The 20,079-nt window shown below is 42.7% G+C and overlaps 1 protein-coding gene across 5 annotated transcripts in view; it reads left to right on the top strand.

The window, feature by feature from the left end:
- The first annotated feature begins 17,326 nt into the window (after positions 1 to 17,326).
- The window catches only part of L3MBTL3 (L3MBTL3, histone methyl-lysine binding protein), an 87,338-nt gene continuing 84,585 nt past the window's right edge, over positions 17,327 to 20,079 (top strand). Inside the window, exon 1 of one of the 5 annotated variants that reach the window (XM_027691253.1) lies at positions 17,327 to 17,403. In XM_027691253.1, coding sequence (XP_027547054.1) covers positions 17,327 to 17,403 — 77 coding nt within the window. Of the gene's footprint in view, positions 17,494 to 18,702; positions 18,794 to 19,316; positions 19,492 to 20,079 lie in introns of those variants that run through there. The other 4 variants (XM_027691270.1, XM_027691261.1, XM_027691280.1 and 1 more) reach the window with 4 other exon arrangements.

Here is a 20,079-nt window from a genome sequence, read left to right as displayed (position 1 = left end):
TGGATGTACATATATATAAATGTACACCTAAATGTTATGCCTTTGGTGTGTCATTAACTGATGTTGGTATCCATCTTGATTAGGTTTTTTTTTTGAAATCTGAGTTTTTGCCTATATTATTTTCTGAATTAGCTTGTTTGAGATTTAACAGTTCTTAAAGACAAAGGATCGGCAGTTATACTGTCATTTTCTTATGGAAATAGGCTGGCAATTCAGACTTGCAATTTCTTTTTAACACTAATTTAGTTTACTAGTGGTATGCTATCAAAAATAAAATTAGAGTTCCGATTTAATTTCAATTGGTGTGGCAAATTGACAGTTTTTAAAAATAGGCAGAGGGTTTAGGACATGTCAGAACCTCAAGCAAGGTTCAGGCTAAAAAGATTTGCTTTAATCCAGTTCCTGAGAAAAAGTATAGTAGGTCCACTGAGCTGACTGCAGTTCCCTCCAGTTTTATTAAGTCTGTGTCCAGTGAAGTGATGTTTATTGCCACCCTCCACAGGCCTCAGGGATAGTGTAGGCATCACCCTTAGCATGCTTGTTAAATTTCAACTGTGTAGTAAAGAAATCATTGCAATGGGATCTCATGCAGAGGGCCATTAGTTATTCACCAGCAAGAATCAGCATGGCATTTTTCTGCCTCATGAACAATTAGCAACATGTAAGCAAGTTATCCTAAGTCTTTTGATATTCCTCTTAAGTACCAGAGATCAACCACACCTGGATATGGGACCTCAGCAGAACAAATTCATGCTTTAAGGCTGTGCTGAGGATCCCTACTTCTATTGTCGTGATCAACGTGTCCTCCCTATACGTGCAGATTTTCACTCATTTCATAGGTGGAAAGAAATAACCACCACATTAGATTTGCCAAGGACTGGAGAGGACTTTTTCTTCCTCTGCTTTGCAAAGTGTGGTTCATCTTCTGAGATCACATCACCTACTGGACTGTCAGCTCTTGCCATGGCCTTGGGCACAAGTGTTACCTTCTGTATTCTGACTGTGGCTAACAAATCTCTTACTTTTTTGGGCATTGGAACCTTATTCATCTAACTTAATAGCTTAATTTTAAATGTAGTACAGTAACACGTCTGGCTGAAACCTAATTGTATCCTACAGGATGTAAAACTACAGGGTCTAATGGCTCCTTCTGGCCGTGGGCTGTGAAAACAAAAGATCATAAGTGCTGGAACTTGCAAGGTCACCTTATTGCAACACTGAAAACAATGTTTTCAATTTTTTTAGCCAAAATGCTGGACCATTGATCTGAATATACAGTTATGAGTTTTTCCTTGCAGCCCCTTCATCGACTTTTCTTTCATATAGAAGGTAAGGGAATACAGTTCTCACCTTAAATCATCTCTTTAATGGTTTAAAGTGGCTCTTTTAAATAAAATTAAATGAATGTTTAAAAAACTATTTAGTGTCTCTGATTTTAATCTCATGAACTTTTCTTCAGTACAAGACATTGTCTTCCTTGAAGGAAAATTGCTTAGAGAAAGCTCCTGCAATATTTTAAATCTGTAATCCAAATTCAGTAACGTTCTTACAACCTAGAAGGTTGAAGTCATTTTTCTGTAACAGATTGTTAACTTTTCCTATGAAAAAGGAATTTTTTTGAGACTGTGAGCATACATCCTCATACACATTAAAAATAGCAAAAAACATTCCTTCTTTTTGAGTGACCTCTTTAGAAGAGAAAGGATTGTCTCTGCTATGAGAACAGTTGTGTTAGAAAACAGAACAGGGTCTCAGGAATTTTCTTTTTTCTTCCTTAAACTTTCTTTGGGGAATTTAGGAGCCCTGAGCTTTCCTGTGCCTCTGCTGTCAGTCTACAGTTATGTGGGAGAACAATATTTTCTGTACTATAAATTTATCTGAATGTTTGGGTTGGGGGAAGGTGATATGAGACCTGTTAATGCAAGGTGCCACAGTGCATATGTCCACAACAGGAAAAAAAAGAAAAAGGAAAAAAATATTACACATACTTACCAATGACAGATTCTATCTGAAGTTTCCATCATTTAATACTCTTGGTGAATAATAAATTTAAATTTGTCTGTGCTATTTGCAGTTCTGATGCAGTTATTTGTGTCTGAATTTCTTTTTGATTTGTTTTGTTGTTTTTTTTCTTATTACAACATCATGAGCTGTAAACACCCCTCCAGGACTAGGAATGCCCTGAGTTTGATTTCAGCTGAACCAAGCATGCTTATGGTTTCCCTCATGTAACCCTTTGCTTTCAGTCCTCTAGCCCGAGAAGTTACACAGCAAACTGTTCTGCTGTTAGGCACTCATTTTGGTATGTGATACCTGACTCACTAAAAGATATAAAACACTTCTCTGAGTTTCATCCTCCCATACTACTACAAAAAATATTCCTTTTCTACCCTACATTTTTGGCTCTGTATCTTCCTACATTAGCTGTCATTTAATGAACTCTACTTGGTATGAGACAATCACAGTCTGTGTTTCTTGAGTTTGAAAATAAAATTAATACAATATTCAGACTATTGTTCCATTTAAATTAATTTGTTGATACGATATTCTACTGTAACTCCAAATTTTAGTCCAGTTTCTGTCCAAAAGTAGAGGTTCTATTTTAGTTACAAAACTTAACCACATAGGTTTTTATTCAGTAAATGCAAGATACAGTGGCTTTCTCATTCAAAAACTATCACTTTTTTTTCTCCTTATGTATTTAATTCAAGAACATAGTTGACCCCTTGCATGAGATGAATCACAAGCTAACCAAAAGAGTGCCAAAAGCCCTGTAGGACTGAACTAAATGTTCAAGTTGAAACAAACAAAGCCATGTAGTTTTGCATAAATAAGACAGTTGTTTATTGAAGTATTCAAGTTGAAATCAATTTTGGAACAAAAGAATTAATTCTGCTTCTCTATTTGGAGGAACATCTGGACCTGAAGAACAGTTTGAGGGGAGAAGCATTAACTGCCATAGAATGGGAAAGCCAAACCTATTCTGTAATATTCACTGTCCAACATACCAAGGATCCAACTTTTCAAGTCCTTATGTCTGAAGCATTATTCCAGCAGAATTCAGCTATGACTAGCCAACGCTATTTCAAACGAGATCTCAGATCTCTGGGTAGCTCTCTGAAAATGTGAAATTAGTGGCCATTTGGAAATTACTTGTTTAGTATCATATGAGAACTGTCAGAGGAAAAGTAGGAACCTAATTTTCAGCATCTCCATGCAGGTGGCTTCCCTTCTAGCAATCCACTGCTTAATGCATTTCACACCTTCTGACTGCCAGACTCAATGAAGCAGGAGTTTTGTAACCTCCAACATATAACCTTGTGGAAACCCAGAGGAGATTTGTTATAATGGGGTTCCCTGAGTAAGGCTGGATTTCTGTAGAACAAATAGTCTATCATCATGCCACAGGACTGTATCATTGTGCTTGTGCCCAAGGGTTCAAATTAAAGTTTCAAAAGCGGTGTCAATGCCGTCATTTCCTCTGTGTTAAAAGTTTGCATTTAACCTTGCATTGCACCTTTAAAATGTTTTTTGACTCTCATTCACAGTCTTCTTCATGCCTTTTACATTTCTGTCTTCTTACCTACCTCAATAGTTCAGCTTAAACACTGACCAGCTCCCAAACTACCAGAAAGCCCTCTTGCACTATCTAACCCCTGGTATGGCTGGTACTAATTTTTGTCCCCATTCCTTGAAATCTTCATCTAATTCTTTTCACATATTTGTCCTGGTCACTTTGCTCAGCTAACCTCAATTCTCTTCCTTTGTTCCCCTAGGTTTTTTGTCATCCTTTAAACCTCATCTTCCACACAAGCTCCCAGGCGCAGTCTCCTGTATGTACACATGGCTATTCATGGTCCCACCCTCTCACTCATCACACCCCTTTCCTTTCTTTCTCCTTGTATATAATCACTAACTCCTAAATTTCACTTTTGTCTACACTGCATTCAAATTAATTTGTTTTCTCTTCTGCGCTCTGTCAATAGAAAGGTCCCTGAGAGGCACACATTTTGTGGAGGTTGGCTATAATGACAGGAACAATTAAGTCTCTGGAGCCTCGAGTAGGTCCACAGCAGAGACAGACTCTTCAGAGTTTTCAGCTAAATATCTAGCTAGTCTTTTCTGAACCCTGGCACAATGGAATTTTTCAAATGTAGATAGGTTTTAAGAGGAGTGGCCTTGAATAATTCCTTAGCATAAGGTACCTCCACTCTGTCAAATTTAATATTTTTACTTCAATAACTGGATGGAGTAAAACTTTCAATGTAAAAACCTACACCATTTTCAGCTCTGGCAACATAACACACTTTTTGTCTAGCCCTGTCCTCATAAAACCTTACAGTATTTTATCTGTAAATGAAGAAACAAACAAGAAAATAATGCTAAGGAAAAGCACCTGGTAATAAATTTTTCAGTCAAAACCCTTTGACAAAGTAACAATAAGAGGTGTCTTGAAGTGAGAAATGTTGGGACATCTTCACTACAGACTGTGCTATCAGATCCAATTACATTGTATACAGTCACAAGCATTGTGTATTAATTGGCTCCAGTGGAGCAACTTCCAAGGTGCCAAACCTCAAAGCAACTTCAAGCTTTGCTTTTAAAAAGATGAAGAATATTCAAATAAAAATATATGCATCAAAAGTGTCTTCCAAATGCTTTTTACCATCCTCACAGAATTACTCAAGGCTAAGGCCCACCTTCCCAACAGTTTGCAAAAATTATGGTGTATATTGATATATATGAAAACTGTTACATATTCTTATATATGCAATACTTGCCACAGAATATGCAGAGTTGGAAGGGACCCACAAGGATCATCAAGTCCAACTCCTGGCCCTGCACAGGGCAATGATAAGGTCATATTCCTATCTGTTTTAATTTAGACTGCTCATCACTTACCTAGCTCCGGGTTCCTTAGTAGTTATTCCAGACAGGTCAAACTTGTGAGTTTTTTTTTAATTCAGCTTCTATACATAGGAATGAACAATTATCATATTGAAAAAGTGAAATGTTTTCTCATCTTGAAGATCAGAACTGCTGATTTTTAAGCTACTTGTCAAGACTCAATATGACTTTTTTAACTCAAGATATCTGAACAATATAATCCAAATTTTCAAAGAATCTAATGAATCCCCATCCAGCGCATGTTACTGCAAAATGTCCTGCGTGACTCTTTTGATGTTTTTCCTATGGCAGCAATGAAGAGCTGGCTGGAGAGTCACCAGGAAGAGCTCACTGCTCAGACTCTACTGAGTCCACGAGCACCAATACTTCCTGCACCTTGGATCTGTGGATACTAAGACTTTACTCTTTCTCTCTTGCTTGTAAAAGACCAAGTGATTCACATCCTCACAGTCAAGGCATCATGTCTTTGGACTGTCAGAGGGGCATGGGACATGTTTGGTTTTGTCAGGAACCAGTGATTCTTGTCAATTTGTTTATCAAGAACTACTTTCTTCTTTGTGACCCTGCTCGCTGGGAATAATTACTTAGCAGAGGAATTGCTGTCAAAAGCTAGGTTCAGAAGTCAAAAGGGAAATCTTTGAATGAGTTACTTATTTACCCATCCCCAATGAGCTATTTGCAGCCCACAGAGGTTTTTATATGTAGATGACAAAGACATTTTAAATTTGCCATCTGAGTCTACAGGGTCTCTTCAGTTACATTGGATTGGAGTGATGGGGGAGGATGAGTGGGGATGGGAGCTATTACTGGAGCTGGGGAGATCTCCCAGCTGTGCATTCCAGATCTGGGTGAACCTCAGCTGCTCTCTCACAGGCTGCACAGTTGTGTAAAGTCACTGCAAGTTGCCAGGGCTGCCATAACACTGCATCACACTGGGTGAGCTTTTTAGGGACGGCCATCAAAGGAACATTTGAGCTGAGAGCCCCAGAACATTTGGAAGCTGAGAACAGATTAAGGAAAGGAAATTAAATTTTTATTATGTGATCTGCAACTTTATACCCCTGCTGTTGAATGGCCATCCTTATACAAACAAAGAAATAATTTGCAAACACCTATTGAGACTTCAATTCAGGTTTGAGCAATTGAATTCCTCTCTTCTGCAATTTGAAAACTATGCTTTTAAACTAGATTTCCTATGTTTTCCAGTTGCCAGGTATGGAATTAATTGCAGGCAAATTTTAAATCAGTTCAGTGAATGGTACACCCTTGTAAGACAAATCTGTCCACAGAATTCTAACTTTGCTTACAGGTCAGTTGTTCAGATGTTTCCTTTTAGAAAGTTGTTAGTTAAGGTTTCACAAAGCCATTGGGTCCAATAGGAAAGATCAGATATGTAAGATCAGATGAATCTGTACTGGTCACTGCAGTCTGTAGAGAGGGTTACATGCAGAAGTTTCATATAAATACAGTTGTAACTTGGTTTAGTTGTTTTAATTCACGTAGCCTATATTTGGTCTCATAGATCAGTCTTTCCTGATGCCAAGCATATGTAAAACACAATGATTTTTATTTTTCTTAACATTCACAATGTCAGAGGTATTTTCAGATCCTAAAGTTCCAATGTATAAACACATGGTCCACTAAACCCATGAGGTTTTGGCTCCAGAAATACTTGATCATTTTTAGACTTGACCAAAATTTTCAAAATGGTATAAAGGTTTTTGAGCCCAGTTCCCAATGGGAATTAATATCCTATTGATCTCTCTGGGCTTTTGGCTGACCAGTCACTGAGCGGGTTTACAAGTGCATTTTATCTTTTAATTTTTTATTTTGCCTAATTTCAAAAACATATATAATGATCACACTGTTGCAGTCTCACACAGAGAATAAGGCAGTCACATTGTTTGAGGGATCAGGGTCCTCTTGACTATAGTGTTGCATTTAATTTAAAACATCAACATTGCTATCTAATCCACTAAGTACCTGAAATATTGGCATGATTTCTGGGTCTATCTGATCATATGTGCTGTCTGGAGAAATCATCAATTATTATGCAGAACTGATTTACTACCTATCTGACTGATCCTGAACTACTGCAAATTTCTGATGTAGAATTCTTTTTTAATTCAGTCCACTTTGATACAGAAGCAAGAAAAAAATTATTTGGATGGTTCTTCAATAGCCAGTGCAAGATGACCTAGTTTTAAGAGAACTGGGCTCTATATCATGGAGAATGCTTGGGTTTGGCTCTCATTAACAGTCAACTGAAATACATCTGAGTCAATGCATGCTGAAATGAAGCTCTCTCTCAGTTAAGCTCAGGTGGCAACTGAAGCCTTAGTTTGCCTCAAGTAGCTACTTTTACATCTGTTTCAATGCAGAGAGGCTAACCAGTGCAAAAGAAGCCCAGGTTTTGCCATTTCAATGCTGTACTTGATTGGTTAGATTTTTGTGTTATTGGTGAAGCAACCAGATCTAGGCTGCAGAAACACCCACTTCTGCCCCCTCCTGCCTCATATTATGAACTCTACATTACAGGTACAAGGAGATGCAACGAGGTTAGAAATTATTTTCATTCTAATTTCCTATTTTCAGTCACTCATTACTTCAAGAAATATTTTAGGCTGAAATTTTCCATGCTTAGTTTCTACCAACATTTATTTTTCACCTATTAGAGTACTAGTGAATAGCTATAAAAGAATAGTAGGGAAAGTTTCCCTGTTGTGAAAGGATTTTTGTGACATTGTAAATAAATAAATGCAATAGACAAAATCAAGCATCTGAAATAGAAATTGGCACAGAAATATTCATTATTTTGGAGTACATCATGCTCTTACTGTGAAGACTAATTCTGAGTTAACTGAGTGTTAAGCATTCACAAGTTGGCTTTGGGCACCAATAATGCCAGCTATAGTTAAAGAAAGGTGTTCTTGTTGTACACAGTTTGTTGGTTTAGGAACCTATATTTCTTGATAAAATTAATCTGTGGGTATTGTAAAGTATTAAATATTCACAATTACCATGTTATACTTCCATTTTTTAGCTTTGAAGAGAACTACAACTTAAAATATTTGGAATATACCATGTCAGCTTGTAAATTTTCAAGCTGTGCAAAAGAGGGGGGGCAACAGCAGTTGTAAATACACACTGGTTTGAATTCCAGCCGAGCATCCACCTTGTCTGCCATGCACATAGGCATGTGTCTGTTTCTATAGGCATGTCTTGACGTATTAGCTATTACAGCAGGTGAAGCAGCATATGCAGTAAGTTTATATAATGTTTCTTACCCAATTTAAATCTGCAGCTGCAGATTCCCTGATTTGTGCAGAACTGTGCTCACTAGAGACCTATTCTGATAGGTTGTAGGAACCTAAACAAAACTGTACAGCACTGTGGCCTATTCCAGAAATAAAAAAATCTTAATTTTGCATAATATTTTTGTATGCAGCTTCTTCTTCTTCTTCTTCGACCATGTCATCTTATATCAATCTTCTGATATTAATGCAAATCTTTATACTCAGAACTGAATACCCAACTTCCCTACAGAATGGTGTTGCACCAGGAAGAAAAACTGTTCATGTTCTGGCTCACATGATTGTAACCCAACATATTGCAGAGCTCCATGGATGCCTAATATAGGTCAAATATAACATGGCTTTCTTTATAGAAGTACATTTATACAGGTACTTTCTGCCTTCAGTAAATTATACAAGAAATAGCATTTTATTATAATATGATCTGTTGTTATAGATGTGGGTCAGTCTATTTTTATGTGTCCTTATATAACTCAATTATTTGTTCCAGCTGAAACTTGGCTTACATTCCATAAAGAAGAACAACCTCGCAAGTTGCTGAAAGAAAGTAGTTTAATATAAATAAATAAATAAATATATAGAGAGAGTAATCTTCTTGCTCATTAAGATAGGTTTATATCTCTTTTTCATTGGATTGATGCTTAGAACTATCTCATCCAAAACACATGAAGTCAGAAATATTATGAATGGAAAGAGATTATCATCATGTAGCAGACAGTTTTTGGCAAAAATTTCTGAACTGAGAATTGCAAGTCAGATATTCACATAGTCTGTAATGTAAGGTGCATATCTGAATTCACTGTATATTTAATAAAAGCAATAAACTTTTTGATGTACATGTTTGAATCCCACTCTGAGGAACATTCATCCACTGACTTTCTATGAAGCCTTAGCTCCAAACTCAGTACATAAGAGAGACACCATAAGTTAGCCTTTGAGAATAGCCCCTAGGTGAGGTTTGTGTACTAGCAGTACACTTACACATCATCACCACTGCCATTATTTCTGTGAATAAAGTGAAAAATATGCATGGTGTTTTCAGGATGATCAAATATTTATGAAATTACTAGTTATATCTATGCTTACTCAGAGGACTGGTGAGAGCGGAAGAGACTTTCTCTTTGGAGCCAGAGAAGTCCATTGTTGGTTTTTAGCCAATATCTCAAAGTTCTTCTGTGCTTTCTTGGAACTTACAACTTTCCCTGGGAACTTGCCAACACCCCTAAATGCAGTATTTGTGCACTGCAAATCTAAAAGTCCTTCAGTCTTAGATTAATTTTTCCAGTTTAAGTATTTGGAAGTTGCTTCTCAGTACAATACTATAATAATATTAATGATCATACAGTTGATGTTTCTATGCTACATCACCTTCTTTCTAAAATTTAAGCCACAGAGGATTTCAATTTGCAAAGAATTCCCTGGGGGGTAAGAAGTTAGGAGGGCTTGATGCAAAGTGTTATGTGAAGCTTATCTTGGAACATGTGAAAATGAACTAGTTTCAGCAAAAGTATAGTTTTTGAAGTTCTGTTCCTCTTGAAAGCTTAAGAGCATGCATCAGTTCTATTATCAGTGGATACTAAAATCAAATCATGTTGTGGGAAACTGTAAATGTAAACCAACATGAGGTGGTTCTCCCACAAATAGGTATTAGCCTGCACAGACTACTAACGTATAGAGTTCTGTATTCAGAGCAAAAAGAATATCCTGCCTGCTTCGTTGTGGTAGCCAGGAGACTGAGTTCTCCACTGAAACATGTTTGTCGAAACTTAAATTCTACAGCAAACAGGTATTCCCACCTCTTACTATTGTGTGTACTTATTTTACTAAGAATATTAGTTCACACTCATCATTATTTTCTAGATAATAAATGAGATTTTGGCAGATTGATTTCCTAGCATGAGGGGTTAGCGCATAGTTTAAAAGTCCAGTACAAAAACTCCCCTTCACTTACTGAAGCCACAATTTACATTTACATATACACTTACATTACATTTACTATTTACATATATGGATATATTGATAGCACAATGCCCACTATTCCAGCCCAGGAATTGTATGAGTTGATTCCGCAAAGCCTGATGACTCAGAATCATTGGCAATGACATATAAATTTCTCAGATTCTGAATAATCCATTCGTTGTCAGTCTCAGAAACAGGTCCCATTAATATTCTCTGTTGCTTGTCAAAGAGGGGAATGCTATTGCTGCATATCCACATGACAAAACATCACTGGAAAAATGTTATAAAAGACTCATCTTATTGTTCTACAAGGGATGTTGGACCTAACAGCAAAAAGGAGATGCTTTGTCTGTTGCTTCAATTGCAGTCATATTTGGTAGGCCTAGTGGATACTCGTTCTGCTGCAATCCTAACTGAATTCTCAGGTAAGGAAAACCTCTTCTCAACGTCCAAAAAAACTTCGTTCAATGTTTCCTGCAGCCTAGCTGATTTCTGGTTTCCTTCTACTGCCTTTAAGAGTTGGCATCGGGCTTTTGCACTAGCCAGTGTAAAAGGAAAAATCTCTTTGCTCAGTGTGAACCTGTGCATTATCCCACATACATTAAGCATGTATTGCCTGTTATATGCAATCTGTCTTACATCATCAGTATCTTTTTCTTTTTTTTAAAAAAAAGGAGTTATTTACTTGTTGGAACACATTATTAGACAAAAAGGATTGAAAATAAAGAAAGAAGAGTCTGCATGCATACTTTGAGTCATCTGCTCTTACGTCTAATACAAGCAATATTTGGGATTCTTTCCTCTTCATCTACTGCAGTACCAATTTATATTTTACTAGGAATGTCCACATGTGGTTGTGAGTCACTAAGTCTGACACATGTTGCTCTAAAAACTCTTTTATTGCTCTCCAGGGAGAGCAAGTTAGACCAAGTTCTCACCCTGCCATTGTGTCTTAAGGACCTCGGATGGGACTTCCTCCTCTTTTCCCTATGCTGTCAGGCTTTGCTATCCAAGCAGACCCACAGCATGAGTTATTTATTCACTTCCAGACATTTTTCAGCAGCAGTTATAGATCCAGAAATTCCACAAACAATTATCAAAATAACCCCTGATTTTGTTGCCTATTTCAACGGAATTGTTTTCTACCTAAGGAGTGCAGACTGCAACCGTTTCTCATTCAGCTCCTGTTCCCCAGAGTGATGTTTGTTCCTGTGCTGCCTCATCAACTTGCCTTCCTTGTGCTTATTAAAAATACAGCCTTAGCTCTCAGAGTGACTACTAGCTTTTGGATGACAGGTCTGGAGTATCCAGCCTGAACAGGCTGTCCAATGTAATGCTCTGCTGCAAGGCTGTTGTAATCTTAAGCACAGTTGGAGTCAAAGCCTTTTACTAAGGGAAATGATAATGGCCCTTATATGAAGACTGTGCCATACACCTTAGAAAAGAGCATGCAGGAATACAGTTCTATATCAAAAAGAGCCCTGTGGTGGTTGCCCTCTTTTTCACTCATAATGAAGATATTGCTCATTACTATCCCTTCAAACTTCATCTATTAAACTCCATTTTTAAAGACTGCAAATCTCCTGCTGTTTCCAGCTTTGCCTGACACAGGCTCCCTCCCTTCTTCCCCCTTTCCTTCCTTGCTCCCTTACACCCTGTTTGCTCCTTTCCACACCATTTCTCCTCTGTGGTAAGTCTCTCTTTTACTACTCCCCTCACCTTTCCCCTCCCACAGGACCTTTATTCATTGACGTATCATCCATTCCAGATTGCACAACCTCTGCTGTACCTTGGTACCTCTCCTCTCTTGCATGCGAAACGGTGCCCTCTTCTGCTTCCTTCAACTGATTTAAGATTTACCGATGCTCCAAGCCCTTCCCTAATGTCCAACCCATATATCCAAGCTTCTAACTTCAGCCCTCTCTTGGCTCAAGAGTCCTCATCAATATTACTAATTTGCACTTGACCCACTCTTACAAATTACTTTTTCTGCTTTTACAATTCATTATGATGGTTCAATGCTTCCGAAACTTTTCATAGGCAATATTGCTTTGGATTAAGTTCTGCACTGACAATCCCATAACTGCCCTATACGGCTTTGAATTTCTTCAGGATCATAGAATCATAGAATCATAGAATAGGTAGGGTTGGAAGAGACCTCCAAGATCATCAAGTCCAACCCCTGATCCAACTCCAATTACTATATCATGGCACTAAGGGCCACGTCCAATCTCTTTTTAAAAACCTCCAGGGATGGTGAATCCACCACCTCTCTGGGTAGGCCGTCCCAATGCCTGATAACCCTCTCTGTAAAGAATTTCTTCCTAACATCTAACCTAAACCTCCCCTGGCAGAGCTTGAGCCCATGTCCCCTTGTCCTATTGTTGGTTGCCCAGGAGAAGAGACCAACCCCCGCCTGGCTATAGCCTCCCTTCAGGTAGTTGAAGAGAGTGATGAGGTCGCCTCTAAGCCTTCTCTTCTCCAGACTAAACAACCCCAGCTCCCTCAGCCTCTCCTCATAGGACTTGTGCTTGAGTCCCTTCACCAGTCTCGTTGCTCTTCTCTGGACCCGCTCCAGCACCTCAATGTCCTTCCTGAACTGAGGGTCCCAGAGCTGAACACAATACTCAAGGTGTGGCCTCACCAATGCAGAGTACAGGGGAAGGATCACTTCCCTGCTCCTGCTGGCCACACTGTTCCTGATGCAGGCCAGGATGCCATTGGCCTTCTTGGCTACCTGAGCACACTGCTGGCTCATGTTCAGCCTCCTGTCGATCAGCACCCCCAAGTCCCTTTCTGCCTGGCTGCTCTCCAGCCACTCTGTGCCCAGCCTGTAGCGCTGCAGGGGGTTGTTGTGGCCAAAGTGCAGGACCCGGCACTTGGCCTTTTTGAACTTCATTTCATTGGAGTTTGCCCATCTCTCCAGTCTATCCAGATCCCTCTGCAGAGCCCTCCTGCCTTCCGGCAGGTCGACACTCCCTCCCAACTTGGTGTCATCTGCAAATTTGCTGATGATGGACTCAATCCCCTCATCTAAATCTTCGATAAAGATGTTAAAAAGGACTGGGCCCAGCACTGACCCCTGGGGGACACCACTGGTGACCGGCTGCCAACTGGATGCAGCTCCGTTCACCAGCACTCTCTGGGCCCGGCCCTCGAGCCAGTTCCTGACCCAGCAGAGAGTGCCCTTGTCCAAGCCGTGGGCTGCCAGCTTTTCCAGGAGTATGCTATGGGAGACAGTGTCAAAGGCTTTGCTGAAGTCCAGATAGACCACATCCACAGCCTTTCCCTCGTCCACCAGGTGGGTCACCTGATCGTAAAAGGAGATCAGGTTGGTCAAACAGGATGAAGACCACCTCTGGACATCTTTGTAGTCTTGCAACTTTGATGAAATCTTTGAAACTCCTACTTTTACAATGCCTCAAAACATCTCGTTTTGGAAAAGGAAGCTACCCAAAGCTGCACCTAGACTGCATCCAGGTACATATGGGGCTGAAGCCTGCCTGGAAAATGCTGCAGTTTCCTTCAAGTATTCAGGCTTGAGTTTTCCTCCCAGGAAAAAAAGACCATTGTGCGCCCAAGTCTCACTCTGGTAGGGAATTGGGATGTGGCCAGGGCAGGCACATATATTTTCGAGCTAGGAAGTATTACTGGTACTCAGTTTAGTGTAACATCTGAATCAACTTGGATAATTATTCTGGGATTAGTGGCAAAACCAGTCAATTCTATTGATAATAAGTGAGTCATTATTGCTTCACATCAGTGTGGGCATCAAGTTCTCTGGAGAAGGAGACAGCACTGTTGAGGAGAACTGGAATCACCATGGTCTGCAATTTGCTTGCCTTTATTCCTAGATGAGCACATACACCATCTCTCCTCATCCCCAGTTTCTTAAAGCTTTCACACTTCCATTTTCTTAGCTTAGAGTTTTACATAATAATGTACACAATATTTTTCCTAGTGATTGCCCTCAAGCCCTCATTCCTGTCCTCCAGGTTGGGTAAGAATCACATGGTAGACAGATGATTGTCACTGGTAAGAAAGGCCACACAATCAGCTGCACACGTTCCTAGAAAAAGAGTGATAAAATGTCCCATGCAGACTATTTTTTATTAATAAAACCATCTTCAAGATATCTGTATTGCAGAACTCAAGACCCCCAAAATGTCAGGAATTTGGTAAAATGTAAATACTGATTCTCTTTTTCTCTGTTTATGTAGACACTTGCTGAGGAACCATTAGATCACACAATGGTATGAACCTAACTGAATGGATAACATATATTTCTTTGCTCTCACCCCCTTAAATGGTATTCAAGATTTGGAATTTGAAAGCCATGTATTTGGATGTTCATGCACATGCTCTTAGAAAAATAATCAGTATTTGGCTACAGCACAAACACCTATTCAGTGAGTTACAAGAATACTCAGAGAGAGGCCAAATTTAGATACTCCAAAATCTGTCATTAAACATACTGCCAAAATCATATTAAATGCCATACTTACATATAGAAAACAAGTGTTCAAAAATCTCTGCCTTTGGAATACAGATGGAAGTCTAGTATTAAATAAAATTGCAACAGAACTAATGTTTAAAGAGCATATTTGAATAATGTTTAATCTATTTTTATTCAATAAATTTCTATTGACAAAATAATGGGTTTATTATACATCACAAGCTAACATATTATGATTAGGGCAAAGATCGAAGAAGAGACAGAGAACAACAGAGGTACCTTTACTAATTTCACAGGTCCTTTTATTTTAACTGAAACAATAAAGCAGCTTGTGCTGTTTCAAATCCATGGTTTCAGTTATCAATATACACTTTTTCAACATACATAATTTTCCACCTGTGTCATCATTTTCTGTAAGGGGTTACTCCTATGACTATGTTTCCCTTGAAGATTTTCAGAGGAAAGGGACAAAATCTTTCAAGCATAAATAAAATATCAGCAGATAACTCATCAGTTGTATTCTTAGAAATGTATTTTTGTAATAGGGTATTTTACACCCTCCCTCAAAACATCAATATCATCTGGAGAATAATCAGTACAGGTTGATCATCCTAAAGAGTTTTAAATACCAGCCAACTCAATGTTACAATAGAATGATCTAGTTATTTGGCAACTATCTGACTTAAAACATTTCCCAACTTTGGGAAAATATTTTTAAAAAAGCACTGAAGTACTTCAGTTACAGCTTATTCTTTGTTTCTAACACATAAATTTCCTCAACTAAGAGTTCACTGGTGGAAAGTAGGAATTTTCTCATCCCTCACTATTTTTTGCATCTGTGTTTTAGAAGGGTTAAAGTGTTATGTTATCACTAATTATTACAATTAGGTTAATACTGTTTTCTGTAATTAGTTTCTAATGAACATATGTTTATTGATGAAAACTGCAGCCTATATGCAATGCCATTTCAGCTGAAGGGGTGGGAGAATCTCATCATAGCTCCTCATAAAATAACTACAATGTATTTTGCTTAGGCACCAATCCTGCAAATACTTAGGCATGAGCCCCATTTTATTGCTGTGAAAAAAAAATAATTTAAATAAATAGAAACTGTCAAGACAGTGCAGTAAAAGCCTAGTTGTCTAAATTTTTTGAGCATGGGCATAGTTTAAGGGAGCAGAGTTGTCCAGCTGGATTCTTAAATATTTTAACACACATTCTGAAGTAAATACTCTACTGAACAGATGCTGAGACTAGGAAGTCCTGTCAGAGAATGGCCCATCTCTATCCTGTGTCCAATGCAATGTTGTCCCCATCGTGGGGATCATTCGCTAATACAGTATATACCCATAATAGCAAAAAGGTTTTCTTTAGTCTTGTTATTTCTATTTACTTCTATTGATACCTAACTCATATTTATTCCTGGCTATCTATTAGTATTTATTATTATTTCTGTTCCAGTAATTTGGGCGAAAGTTGGCAGTGTAATTGTAGAAGGGGGCATACTTACAATCAAGACAAAGTTTGGTCGTTGATCTCTACTGGGATTAACAAAAGATATATTGAGATTTTAGAGTTAAGAGGTATATGATAATATGCCAAACTATTAAAAATTCAAAATTCACTTCGCAAGTTTTTGCCTTTAGGACAGAGTGATCTTAGGGAGACAGCATATAGCCCGAAAAAAATATTTAGGATTAGTATAATTGTGTTCTGTGTTGTTTTATGCTTTGCCTCAAACTACATATATATATGTACACACAGTCTTAAAAGTATCATACACATCTGATTGCAGTCCTCCATCTTCCCTCTTCTCCAGTTAGGCCTCATGTAGGTCTATCTTGTGTAATGTTCTTTTGCTAACAGACCTCCTTGCAGGCGAAGGAAGTCCATCCAGGATAAACCCATGAAACAAAAAGGGCCTTCAGTTTTTACCGTTCTCTGAACCAGTGACAGAAAATTAATGCTGAGGATGGCATTTTTCTTTGAGAATATAGGGCCCCGATGGAGAGGATTCAGGCAGGTGGCACATTTGAAACTAGTTTTATTTTGTAAGCTGGCTAGGTTGCAAATGAGACAAGGCCCATCACGAGGACCGTGTCCGTACTGAACGGATGCTGCATTTCGGGAGCGCAGAAGGAGCCTGGCTCCGTGCTGCCCGGCCTCAGACCTCCACCCCGGGTGTCCCCTCGCCGGCCGCACCGCAGGGCAGCCCCTCTCCCGCAGGACCCGCACTTTCCTTACTGGAGCCCAGCTGTCTTGCCTCTTCCCACGTCTCTTCTGCGCGGAGGATGGGGCCAAGAGCCACAGACAGGCTTACCCCCGACCCCCGGTGCCCACCACCCAACCTCAGCAGCACCTGGCGGGACCCCCGAGGGCCGCACCTCCCCCCTCCCCGAAAAGTGCAAGAAGGCATTATTTTTGAAAGCGCCCAAAATAGCGCGCGTCTGCTGCACAAGTCTCCTTATTATTCCTCCAGCGTCGGCAGTGAATCAGGGGGAGGATGCACCTCCGTCGGAGCCCTTGCCGGCGGCAGCGTTTTGGGTGAGGGCTATGCCCGCCGCCAGTCGCCGGGTGCCGGGTGCGGGCCGCCGGGGCGCAGCGGCAGCGCAGGCGAGGGAGGAAGAGGAGTCGCGGCGGCGGCGGCGGCGGCAGTTTCCCCTTTCCCCAGCCCTGGCTCCGCGGGCGCATGCTCACTGTGCCCGCAGCCCTGGACCATATTTGTCAGGACTACTCGAGAGACGGAGAAAGAGAGAATTTGGGGGGGTAAGGAGCGGCGGGTTCCGATCTGATCCGCAAGCCGTGTAGGGAGCCGCGATGGCAAAGGCTGGTGACGGGTTTTAATTTTCCCCCTAGGTGAGGATGAAAGTTAGCGAGAGCGCGAGAGATAAAGGGAGAGACGCACCTCCTCTCCCTCCCTTACGAAACGTATCTGGGGAAGGGGAGGGGGGCTTCTCCCCCACCACCTCGAGCAGAAAGGATGGAAGTTAATGCCGGGGAAAGTGGGCAAGTGACTCGCAAGTGGCTGGGGAGCGGCCGAGGCACCGGGGATCTCACTAAATCATAAGTGTACGAGTGTGAAAGAGGAACAAAAGAAAGAGAGAGGTGCCTGGTATTTCTTTTTCTCTTCCCAAACACATGAAGGGAGTACACGTATATATATATATATATGCGCTAAATATTTATATACATACACAGGCACGCACGCAAGTATGTGTATGTACATATATATATATACGGGGGAGGGAGCTGTGGAAATGTGTTTCGGGGGGCCTTTTTTTTTGGGGGGGGGAGTGGGTTCCGAAGGGAGGGGGAAGGGAAGGGGAGAGACATTTTGCAGACTTGCCCCACCAATGAGCTTGTCAGTTGGCTCCATTTAATGACACTTACGGGGCACCGCCGCGCTGTTGGGAACAATGTGATGCGGGTGCTGCGGCCGGGCGCCGGGGGGGGCGGCAGGGGGGGCACGAGTGTGCGTGTGCGTGTGAGCGCCGGGCGGGGAGGTAGCGGAGCGGAGGGAGGGGGCTCGCTGGCACCCGAGCCCCCCCCTCCCCAGCCCCGGCTCTTTGTTCGCACAGGCTGAAGGACGGGGAGAAGTGCGAGCTGCAAGGGGGCAATGCGCAGCGGAGTGGGGTGCGAAAAAGCCCCGGGTTTTTTGGTCGGAAGCGGCGAGAGGTGGCGGCTGCCGGGATATACCGGTTGAATGTGCCGTGGGTCCCCGTGTGCGAAGGCCTCTCCAGCGCGCAGCGGAGAGTTTGTATTTTCCGTCGCTCCTGCACTTTGTGTGATTGTGTGCGAGAGATATTTAAAATATAATCATCTCCCAATTTCCGCCATTTTGGGGAAAGTTTGCACACACATACACATACCAAAAAAAAAAAAAGGCGCAAGCTTCTAGCAATTTTTTTTTTTAAGAGACGAAAAAAAAAAAGTCTTTTGCTCGAGTGCTCAGTTCCTGCCTCTGTGCGGTGCGTGCGCCGCGCTCGCTGCGGCAGACATGTGAGGCGGCGGGGGAACGGCCCCTGCCCGCTCCGGGCTGCGTGCGGCGGCGGGGGCCGGCGCCTGTCACCGCCGCCGGCTCCGCGGGCTGGCCTCGGGGGGTACCGGGGGCTGGCCCCGGGCTGCCGGCCGTGTGTGCGAGCGCACATACACGTGAGTGCGTATTTTGCCGACGACGGGGGCGGGGAGGGGGGGGCAGGGAATAGGACGCGGCTTTTCTGTTAAGTTGCGCGCTCTCGCCTGAAGTGCGGCCGGGGTGGGGGAGCGGCCCCCCGCGCACACGCCCGTCTCTCGCTCCCCGTCTCCGCTGCCGGTGCATATAACAACAGGATATAGGCACACTTGTTCTCATTAACGTGTGTGGGGCGGTGTTTTTTCGGGGGGGTGGGGGGGAAGGAAAGCAATTTTTTTTTCGGGGGCAGCGGCGGCCGACGGGAAGGCGCTCCCGCGGAGCAGCCGTCCGCCCCCGGCCGAGGCTGGGGAGACGCCGCCGGGGCTGCAGAGCCTGGGGCGGGGGGCGCCGCCTCGGGGCCGCAGCGGCGCCCGCTCCCCACCCCCATGTTTTTTCCCCCTCTCCGTCGGAGCGGGCGCACGCGAGAGCGTGAGAGAAAAAGTTGCAGCGCGGGGCCGGGCGCTGGCGGCTGCGGGGCCGGGCGGGGGCGAGCCCTCCGGGGAGGCGGCGTGTGCCGGCCCCTCCCGCGGGAACGGGAGACTTCTCCGCCGAGGGATGCCTGGAGATCGGCTGCGAGCGGCCAGGGAGCGAGTCCCCAGCAGTCCCCTAGAAAAAAAAAGAGCTCGCCCCCCTCTTTCTCCTCCTTCTCCTCCGCGCGGGGGGAGGGGAGGAGGGAGGAGAAGGTAACATTTTTTAATTTTTTTTTTTCTTTCCACTCAGAGGCAACCTCCTTTTCCCGGATCCCGGTCGGTGGAAGGGTGGGGGGGGGAGGAAAAAAAGAAAGCAGAGGACCCGGTAAACAAGCAGAGTCCCTCTCTCGTTGTGCAACTTCCTCAGGAACACTTAACACCCAGTTCCTCTCCCACCCCGCCCGCACCGCGCTCGCCCCCACGCCGGGCAGGGGGGCACTCTTCCCCCGCTCCATTTAATTGCCCGGGGCGGCGTCGAAGGAAAAAAGGCAAATTCTGGAGGGAAATGGAGCGACTCGAGAATCGCTCTCCCCGAGCGCTGCTCCCGAGGAGCCGGGCGGGCGGGCAGGCGCTTTTGTCTCGGCGGTTCTGCCCGAGCTTGGAGAAGACGCGGACCTGAGCCCGGGTTTTCTCCAGAAAGTTTCAAGTGCAGCAAAAACACGCCGCAAAACTAGCCAAGGAGGGACCTCTGCTGGTAGGCCGCGGGCTGCCGGCGCCGGGGAGCGGCGGCCGCGCCCGCCGGGCCTCGCCGCAGCGTTCTGGCTGCCGCGCCGCTCCGCCGAGCGGGCGGGCGGCCGGGAG

The sequence above is a fragment of the Neopelma chrysocephalum genome, unplaced genomic scaffold (genome assembly GCF_003984885.1).
Source record: "Neopelma chrysocephalum unplaced genomic scaffold, ASM398488v2 Primary Assembly neopelma1_23, whole genome shotgun sequence".
Lineage (NCBI taxonomy): Eukaryota > Metazoa > Chordata > Aves > Passeriformes > Pipridae > Neopelma > Neopelma chrysocephalum.
Note: the sequence above shows the minus strand (reverse complement) of the source record. Positions and strands in the feature narration are given on the sequence as shown.